The 9,520-nt window shown below is 38.8% G+C and overlaps 2 protein-coding genes across 3 annotated transcripts in view; both read left to right on the top strand.

Annotated features, from left to right (window-relative positions):
• LOC109836436 (receptor-like serine/threonine-protein kinase ALE2) overlaps window positions 1–1,557 on the top strand; it is an 8,279-nt gene extending 6,722 nt beyond the window's left edge. The window contains exon 8 of the mRNA XM_020404335.1: window positions 666–1,557. Within this exon, the coding sequence (XP_020259924.1) occupies window positions 666–1,305 (640 nt within the window). The 3' untranslated portion in view covers window positions 1,306–1,557. The remainder of the gene's footprint in view (window positions 1–665) is intronic.
• Window positions 3,909–8,635, top strand: LOC109836435 (exocyst complex component SEC15A). 2 transcript variants are annotated; one of them, XM_020404333.1, is made up of 2 exons: window positions 3,909–4,063; window positions 6,007–8,635. In XM_020404333.1, exons 1-2 carry the CDS (start codon window positions 3,995–3,997, stop codon window positions 8,386–8,388), a joined length of 2,451 nt encoding a protein of 816 aa, XP_020259922.1. In that variant the 5' UTR covers window positions 3,909–3,994; the 3' UTR covers window positions 8,389–8,635. The 2 variants fall into 2 exon arrangements, with proteins under 2 accessions (XP_020259922.1, XP_020259923.1); XM_020404334.1 differs by having other exon boundaries at window positions 4,022–4,119.

Here is a 9,520-nt window from a genome sequence, read left to right as displayed (position 1 = left end):
GATGCCCCACTGATGAAATATATTATATCATGAAACATTGCACCCAAGTCTTGCCCCATCCACAACCTCCCAAGCTAACCTTTGCACCAGTTTCACCTTATACTTCTTTTTTCCCCTTATGTAGAGCTGCACTTAATCTCGTGTAGTTTGAGTTGAAGTACTTGACTCATGGCCTGACCGTAGGGTGTACGACAGTTTTTGGAAGCTTATTTTCTTCATCTGAACTACTGCTGCTATTTCCTGATGTCCATATTTAAGAGACAAAATATGCAGTGGGAAACTCATCAAAGTTCACAATAATAAATAAAAAAGGCATATCTGTGTGATTTAACTTGGTTACAATATTTAGATCACAACATCATACGACTGTGTGGTGCGAGGTATTAAGAGCACAACATCATCCTGTTCGAACTAGAGTACTATCTTGTCCCGTCTGATCTCTGTCCTTTTCAATGTAATAGCCTAAGAAATTAATAATATAACTTATGAGATAATTGCCAGGTCTCACCTCCTTTTCATCCTGTCAGAGACATGTCAAATTGCAGAAAAGACCTACATGAACCTGAACTAAGACAGTAAAAAAGAATGATAACTTATAATTTTAAGATATATCACTTAACGAAGCAAATTTGAGACCTCATAGTGTAAATTGTTAAACTTTGCAGGTACGTCGCTCCTGAATATGCAATGACCGGTCACCTCCTTGTCAAGAGCGATGTATACAGCTATGGTGTTGTACTCCTTGAGCTTCTCTCCGGAAGAAAACCCGTCGACATTTCTCAGCCTCACGGATCTGAGAACCTCGTAACCTGGGCAAGACCTCTTCTCACCACAAAAGAAGGGCTGGAGCAATTAATAGACTCATCTCTAGGCCCAAGTTATGATATCGACACCATGGCTAAAGTCGCAGCCATAGCTTCCTTATGTGTACATATCGAAGCATCACAAAGACCTTTCATGGGTGAAGTCGTCCAAGCGCTGAAGCTTATATACAATGATGTCGATGAAACTTGCGAAGATTCCTGCAGTCAAAGGGAATCATCGTCGGGCCATGGCCCGGAAGGAAGTTGGTGGAATGGAAGTAGTCCACATTTTGTGGACAATTATAACACCATGGAATATAGTTCGGGTTATGTAGAAGGGCTACAGAGACCCCATTCCGAGTCATTAGCAGGGGGGTATAATAGATCGGGTCCCTTGAGAACAAAGAAGCAAAAGTCTGATTTCTATAGATTGAGAGGAAGTGTGAGTGAACATGGGCATCAACAATATAGAAGATCTTGTTATGATGGGAGTTGGATTTGAGTGTTGGAAAATCTCTTTCCATTGTTTTTATTCTTTTCTTTGTTTTACCCTTTGCTTTTGTTTTCAAATGTATAGTTTCGATAGGTGTTTTGTTGTTGTTGTACCAGTGAGGTGTTTGCCATGGCATCTTAATTTTGTATGCCGTGATTCATGTGAGGGATGTTGGTGTTATTTCGTTGTACCCTGTGTTGTTATGGATGTCTTATTGAAGCTTACAATGCTAATGAGATCATATTAATCTCGTGATGTTAAGCTAGCTTTCTGTCACTAAATTGATTCCGTAGATTTTAATTTACAGCCAAAAGGAAAAAGACTATTCGATCCGTGACTTGTAAGATGTTATGGTTCTCCTACCCACAAAAATACAACGTATTTTTGAGTAACGAACAAATGTGTATTCGCAATTAATGCCCCAATCAAATTGATGACTCGAGTCCAGCAGAGGGTCCGACTTTGCCGACTAAACGAATCGATATTTTTTCATGACGACTCGAAAAGCGGTACTAGTCGACCCCCTTGTCGAAGATGACTCGTCAGAAGTTCACTCGGACCATTCATCCAATACCCCGCAAGACCGACTTGAAAGATGTTGCTTCTTGGTGAAGGCAAAGGGCTTTTTCGAGCTCATCCTCGCTAACAGCATATCAAGATCGCATTAAATACATGTCAAGTGCATCATACCTCTAGCCTCGATTGTCTTCATCACTCATCGGACCACGTAGGCCCTGCCACGCCGCCAATCACTTCCCATTTAGTTCCGAAGTGATCTTCCCTCCAGTCGCCAGCCGACACCTGTATAGCAGGAGCTGCCACAACTGTCAGCTCGCACTTCGCCACCGCCCTACTATACTCGCCAAAGTGACTTATCTACCCCTTATGTGCAGGGTATAAATATAGGTACTATTTGAACTGGCAAGGGGTTCACAAATTGGATTCTCTTACGCATATACTGCACAATTACAAGAACAACTAGTTCTTCTTTTACCCCACTCAAGTCATCAACTAACTTGATCATTGGATGTACAACGGGGGAACCAATCCCCGTCCTTTCACAAATTTCTACACATGATGGTTGTCCAGTAACCCCACTCAAGAACCAGATATAAAGTTATGTGAGAAAGCAACCCCTCTTTTAACATTAAGTAAAACTCGTCCACATACGGACACTATGACCGTGTGATCACATCAACATCAACATAAGATGATTGAGTTGTACTTATGGCATATTACACCAAGAACGAGGAATGAAAAATATAAACAAGGGATTTTTAGATACTTGCCCTTAAATATTCAATAATTACATATTAGTTCGTCAAATCCTAAAACTTGCTATTAGTTCTGGGGTCTTCCAAAATGGTCCCTTTGTTAGCATTTAAATTAAAAAAGTAATTACGGTTGGGTTAGCTACTAAACTAATATATGTAATCCCCAAATTACCCATGTCTTTGATGTTTCAAACCTTTTTAAATCTCTACTTTGGTTTTGGAGTTCTATTCTAACCATTGGAGAAGAAGAACTCTTCTAAATAGGTATTGGGTTTTAAACCCATTAAAAAATAGGCTAGGGGAACATAGTAGAGGGCTGAAACAACCAGTTTTTCCTCCAACATTTTGATTCGAGGGAATATCCCCCTTAAACATAATGCGATTTAAATTGACGGATCATTTTTGCAAGACCCTAAAAGATTGAGGGACTATTATGAAATATTAAAGATTTAAGGGGCTAATATGCAATTATTGAATATTTAAAAGGTCTAATATCTAAAAAAAACCATTAAACAAATGTAAGAGCTTCATAATAAAATTAAACATGTAAAGTTGAAACTCATGGTGTATTTGGCAGACCACCTAAAACTAGGTCAGGATTGGTCTTGACCTAGTCTTATTTCGAACCAAGGGAAAGGTGATCCAAAATAGAACTAGTTTAATGGCTAAATTTTGACCTGCAAAATCAGTGCTTGCTTTAGCATTGTTCTTTACAAAATAAGAAATCACTCAAAACTAGGTCAGCTCTAGTCACGTCTTTTAAAAAATAACCAACTGTTACAAATATGCCAGCTCGTATCTCCTTATTCCCCTAAAAATACTCTCACGTCTTTCAAAAAATAACCAAATACTACAAATATGCCAACCTGTAACTCCCACGTCTCCTGCGGTTTTTCCTTCTCCTCTACACCCAAATTATGGATGACCCCAAAAAAGTCTTTATGCACATACAAATGCACGTGATCAAATATCATAATTAAGTATATTTTAAAGAAAGTAGGCTTTATGCACGTGCAATACATCGCACATGCGGTCAAATATCATGATTAAATATATTTAGTTTATTTCTTTACTAAAACTTTATTTTGATAACATGTTTAATATTTACAGAAAATCTTTTAGAAACCATGTTTTGCATGGATCTAAACACTAGTGTGTGTATATATATACATAACGATATAAAAAACTGTTTATATGTAGATTAAAATTAAAATTAAAAGGTGGTTCAAATATAACCTATTATTCTTAAAGTGGGTTCTAGCAAAATGGAAGGACAAAAGCATAACGTCACGGGGTCGTGTGCAAAATATAATTTACAGTGGCCTTGCTGAAATATCGCTAACAAATACATTCGTTAGATTTGTTTGTTATTTTGCGAAAGCCATCGTGGTTATCTATGAAGAATGTTGATTAATTAATGTTTTATGTCGTTGTTGCTTTTTGGTTCAATTTCAGCAAACCCTAGGGCTCCTCTTTCTCTCCTCAGCAATCGGGTACGTTTCCCCTCTAATTCGAGCTCTTCTCGATCTCAATTCGTTTTCTTCATGAGGTAGTTTCCTACTCCTTCGAGAATTCGATTTCTCTTTCATTTAATCCTTTCATTCTTGCTCGAGATTTGCGATTATGATGTCCCCAAATGAAAAAGATCACATCTTGAGTTCGTTTTAGGGGCGTCTCGATACTTTATTTCTCGTTCTTTGTGATTTTTTTTTATCATCGTTAGATTATAAGTTTGGTAGTGTAACTTGGGATACACCCATTTGGTTTTAAAGAAAATTTCAGTTGAAAAAGAGTGCTATTTATGGGGAAAATGTAGATTATTAACCATAGAATTCGACTAATGCTCCATGATTTGTTGCAAGTACTAATGAATCATAATAGTTCAGCGGATAATAGATTTTAAGATTTGAGAATTTTACAGTGTTTGCATAGATTAATCTTATACTATTTTGTCTTGATGGTGTTAGAATATAAAACAATAAGTGTCAACCTGCACCACAACTGTAGCGTTTTGTTGTAATGAGTAGAGGGTAGGGGTGTTAACGGAGCGGATACGACTTGGATATGACACTTACCATATCCATATCCGCTTACCCATCTCGGATACGGATACGGATACAGATATATATCGGTAAGAAAAACTTATATCCATATCCGCCAAAATCGAATACGGTTATGAATATTGATGCGGATATATAAACGAATATGTATCCGGATACAAAAAGGATATGAGAAAACTAGATAGTATTTAGAAAAAATATAGTCATGTGCTACAAAAGAGTTCATTAATATGTTCATTATGATTGAAAAGCTAAGATTAGACATATTGATCATCAAAATTAACCACAAATCCATTATGATTGAAAAGCTAAGATTAGACATATTGATCATCAAAATTAACCACAAATCCATAATCTAAGAATCGAAACTATCGTAAGAGACATATTGATCATCAAAATTAACCACAAATCCATAATCTAAGAATCGAAACTATCGTAAGAGTATGACCACTATGTATTCGGATATTTCGGATACGGATACAAATATTTCACTACAAAACCATATCCATAACCATATTCTATCGGTTATAGATTTGAGTAACCATATCCGTATCCTAATGGATATGGTTACAGATATTTCCTCGGATACAGATACGGTTTAGCGCCCCTACTAGAGGGACTTTAAAATGGTATTAGAGTAACCTGGTTCAAATCCCACTGGCCATGAATTTAATATGGATTTTAAAAGAAAATTGATAACGCTGTGTGTTCAGGTTTCAGCCATGAAAGGGTGCTCAATCTGTGAGGACATGTTAGAATGTAAAACAATAACTCTCAATCCGCACCACAACTTCAGAGTCTTAGCCTAATGTTTGGTGGGACTCTTAGCAGATGGTAGCCATTTTCCGTTCTTACTTGTTGCCAATGTTACATTAACTTGACGCCCAGTGCTTAGTCGCCTAGGCGGGCGCCTAAGCGGTTTCTGGGCGTTATTTTTCTTTATTCATTTAAGTGGTGGTCGATGAGGTTTTGCTGAAGGTCGGAGGAGGTAGTGAAGGTGTTCAAATTTGGAGGTTAATGGAGTTTGGAGGACGTGTAGGCTACGACACATAAAATCACAATCAAGACCTACATGGTGCAATCCACGTAAGCAGACAATGCTCTCCTAAACGCTAGTAAAATTTAGGTGGGCAGCCTAAATACCGTCTAGGCGCTAGGCGTTAGTTAAGCGGCCCATGTACCGCCTAGGCCTAGGCGTACGCCTAAGCGGGCTAGGCGGAGGTTTTTTAAAAGTTAAAACAGTGCTTGTTGTGGTCATTCTCTTGTGGGTCATTATGGATGAAAGCCATTTGAAATATGAAAAATGAAAAGAGCACTATCTTCTATCTTTATAAATATTTTTGCTAGTGATTTTAATTATAATTATGTTATTGCAGAATTTGACTAAAACAATGAGTGCCCAGCCAAAGAGGAGAGCTGCAGAAAATGGGGAGACTGGAATTGACCCAGGACTGACCACCTTGATCAGCAATGGGGAGGATTTAGGCCCCATCGTAAGGCATGCATTCGAGGCAGGAAAACCGGAGGCCCTCTTACATCAGCTGAGAAATATCGTGAAGCAAAAGGAAGTCGAGATCGAAGAGCTATGCAAGCTTCATTACGAGGACTTCATAATTGCTGTCGATGAGCTTCGTGGTGTGTTAGTGGATGCTGAGGAGCTAAAAATCATGCTCTCTGGTGAGAATCTTAGGCTTCAGGAAGTGGCTAGTTCTCTTTTGTCTAAGCTTGAGGAACTTCTCGAGTTGTACTCTATCAAGAAAAATGTTGCAGAGGCTATTAAGGCATTGAAGGTTTGTGTTCAAGTCTCAAATCTTTGTCTAACATGCAATAACCACATCTCAGATGGCCGATTTCATCCTGCTCTCAAGACATTGAACCTTATCGAGAAAGATTACTTACATAAGATCCCTATTAAGGCCCTCAGGAGGGTGATTGAGAAGCAGGTACCGGCAATCAAGTTCCACATCGAGAAAAAAGTTACCAGTGAATTCAATGATTGGCTTGTCAAAGTAAGGAGCACAGCAAGGGAAATCGGACAAATGTCTATCGGGCAAGCTTCCTCAGCTCGCCAAAGAGATGAGGAGATGCGCGTTCGTCAAAGAGAAGCTGAGGAACAAAGTCGTTCAAAGGTTGGGGAATGTGTGTACACTTTGGATGTCGAGCAGACTGATGAAGACTCGGTTTTAGAGTTTGATCTTACACCAGTATACCGGGCTCATCATATATATACAATCCTCGGTATTGAGGAGCGATTTCGGGATTATTACTACAATAATCGGATGATGCAGCTGAACTTGGACCTGCAAATTTCCACGGCGCAACCTTTTCTTGAATCCCATCAGCCCTTTTTCGCCCAGATAGCTGGATTCTTCATAGTTGAGGATAGGGTTTTAAGAACAGCAGGTGGATTGTTATCTGAGACTCAGGTGGAGACGATTTGGGATACAGCTTTAGCCAAGATGACATCAATACTAGAGAACCAGTTCTCTAGTATGGATACTGCTAGCCATCTCCTTCTGATCAAAGACTTTGTCACTCTTCTGGGTTCTACTCTCAGACGTTGCGGATACCGGGTGACTCCTTTGCTTGAAGTTCTTGATAATAGTAGAGATAAATATCATGAACTACTACTTGATGAATGCCGAAAGCAGATGACAGATATCCTTTCCAATGACTCCTTTGAGCAGATGGTGATAAGGAAGGAGTACGAATATAACATGAATGTATTGTCCTTTCATTTACAAGCATCAGATGCAGTGCCGGTGTTTCCATATGTTGCTCCTTTCTCTTCCTCGGTTCCTGATTCGTGTCGGATGATTCGTTCCTTCATTGATGACTCGGTCAGCTATCTGTCATATGGAGGTCATATAAATTTCTATGATGTTGTAAAGAAGTATTTGGACAAACTCTTGATTGAGGTGCTGAATCAATCTCTTTTGAATATGATCCATGGGGGTAGTTTAGGAGTTACGCAGGCAATGCAAATTGCAGCCAATATAGCTGTTTTCGAGCGTGCTTGCGATCTTTTTCTTTGGCAAGCAGCTCAACGCTGTGGTGTTCCTGTGCGATTAATTGAAAGGCCTCATGCTGGTTTGGCTGCTAAAGCTGTGCTAAAGGCCTCACAGAATGCTGCATTTAATGCGCTAGTAAACCTGGTAAACACTAAGTTGGATGATTATATGGCTCTCATAAACAATATAAATTGGATAGCTGATGAACCACCGCAAAGTGGAAATGAGTGTATGAATGAACTTGTCGTCTATCTTGAGACCCTGCTGTCTTCTGCTCAGCAGATCCTACCTTTGGAAGCCTTGTATAAGCTCATCACTGGTGCACTTGATCATATTTCTGATTCTGTCGTGACAGCTTTTCTCAGTGATAACATTAAGAGGTTTACTCTCAGTGCTGTTATTGGCATTGACAGTGACTTGAAGAAGTTGGAAACTTTTGCAGAGGAGAGCTTTTACGATACAGGCTTGAGTGATTTGAAGAAAGATAGAAGCCTAAAGGATTGTTTGGTAGAATCTCGGCAGTTGATCAACCTTCTATTGAGCAATCAGCCAGAGAACTTCATGAATCCTGTGATAAGGCAGAAAAATTATGGAGCTTTGGACTATAAGAAAGTTGCCAGCATCTGCGAGAAATTTAAGGATTCACCGGATAGACTGTTTGGGAGTCTTTCGAACCGGAATGCAAAGACGAATGCTAGGAAGAAGTCAATGGACATGTTGAAGAAAAGGCTAAAGGATTTCAATTGAGGTTTTATTTAGGCCATTACCTCGTCTTGTTGTAGTGGTTAGGGTTCATGGCAGCTCTTTATTTTGTGTTCTTTCCATCTTGAAGCATAATGTCCCATTCAGATCAATAAAGAGTGGGATGAATGTTGCTATGTTTTTTTTAATTAGATTATCAGATGGAACAATTATTTGTTTTGCTTTCAAGGAAAAAGATTTTGTATTCAGGTGGCTTTACTTTATCCTATATGTCATCTAGATTTTATTATTATCAAGTATGTACTGATACACAGAAATGAAGGTTGGGGAATTTATGATATGCCTGCGGCTACAATCTGTACCTTTTTCTTTCCCTTTCTTTTTTCATAGTCAGAATGATACTTAAAGCTGAAATGGGAACTTAAGGGCTCCTCTTATCACCTTTGCACCAAGGTAACATTACTGATAGTGCATTTCTCTCTTTGGTTTATAACTTGGTATATGTTTTATACTGTTGAAGGTACTGACATTGCAAAATTCCTGATTTGTTTGTTTTCATCATGGACACAGCTATTTTGATCCGATTTCTTGAATGGTGACTTGATGGCCTACATGTTTTCCATGAAGTGGCCTAGTAGCTGTCTAGCTGATGGCGCTGAGCGGTATCTTTTGCTCTTCCCTGATTTCATGTGTTTCCTAAGTTGGTGCTCTGTTATCTTTCAACCTTTTAAGGAAAGCTCTGAAAATTGATGGTCAGTGACTACATGTGTAGCTTGAATTTTTTGTTCTGCAATTCTTTATGGCAGGGAGCTTGGATGGTTACGGATTCTGATGGCGAAAGAAAGCAAATGCTTATTTTGGGGCGTTATGTCAAGAATTCCAGAAAAGTACCACAAGCGCATACAAGAAGCAACAATGACAAGTAGAAGTTTCGTAACGTTTGTGCAACCTTTTACTGCTAGTATTTCCTAGTTGCGTTTTCCCATTTTTATCACATAAATTTACTTATTCATCACGTAAGTTTGGTGACGCATGGATGGTGACAATTAATCCTAGGGGTAGATTATAGCTATCGATATAATAACTGAGCGATGTGTTTTATTAAAGACTCCAAAATAAAGTTCTTTGCAAACACAGTAGCTCCTTGGAAGTGTCGCCTAGGTTTTGCAATTGCAGG

The sequence above is a fragment of the Asparagus officinalis genome, chromosome 4 (assembly GCF_001876935.1).
Source record: "Asparagus officinalis chromosome 4, Aspof.V1, whole genome shotgun sequence".
Lineage (NCBI taxonomy): Eukaryota > Viridiplantae > Streptophyta > Magnoliopsida > Asparagales > Asparagaceae > Asparagus > Asparagus officinalis.
This window is presented reverse-complemented; position numbering and strand designations above follow the sequence as displayed.

Excerpts from the sequence above, each read along its gene's own strand:
- LOC109836435 (XM_020404333.1), top strand. The coding sequence starts at position 3,995 with ATGTCGTTGTTGCTTTTTGGTTCAATTTCAGCAAACCCTAGGGCTCCT. Across the intron at positions 4,064-6,006 it reads TTTCTCTCCTCAGCAATCGG|AATTTGACTAAAACAATGAG; the intron begins GTACGTTTCCCC and ends ATGTTATTGCAG.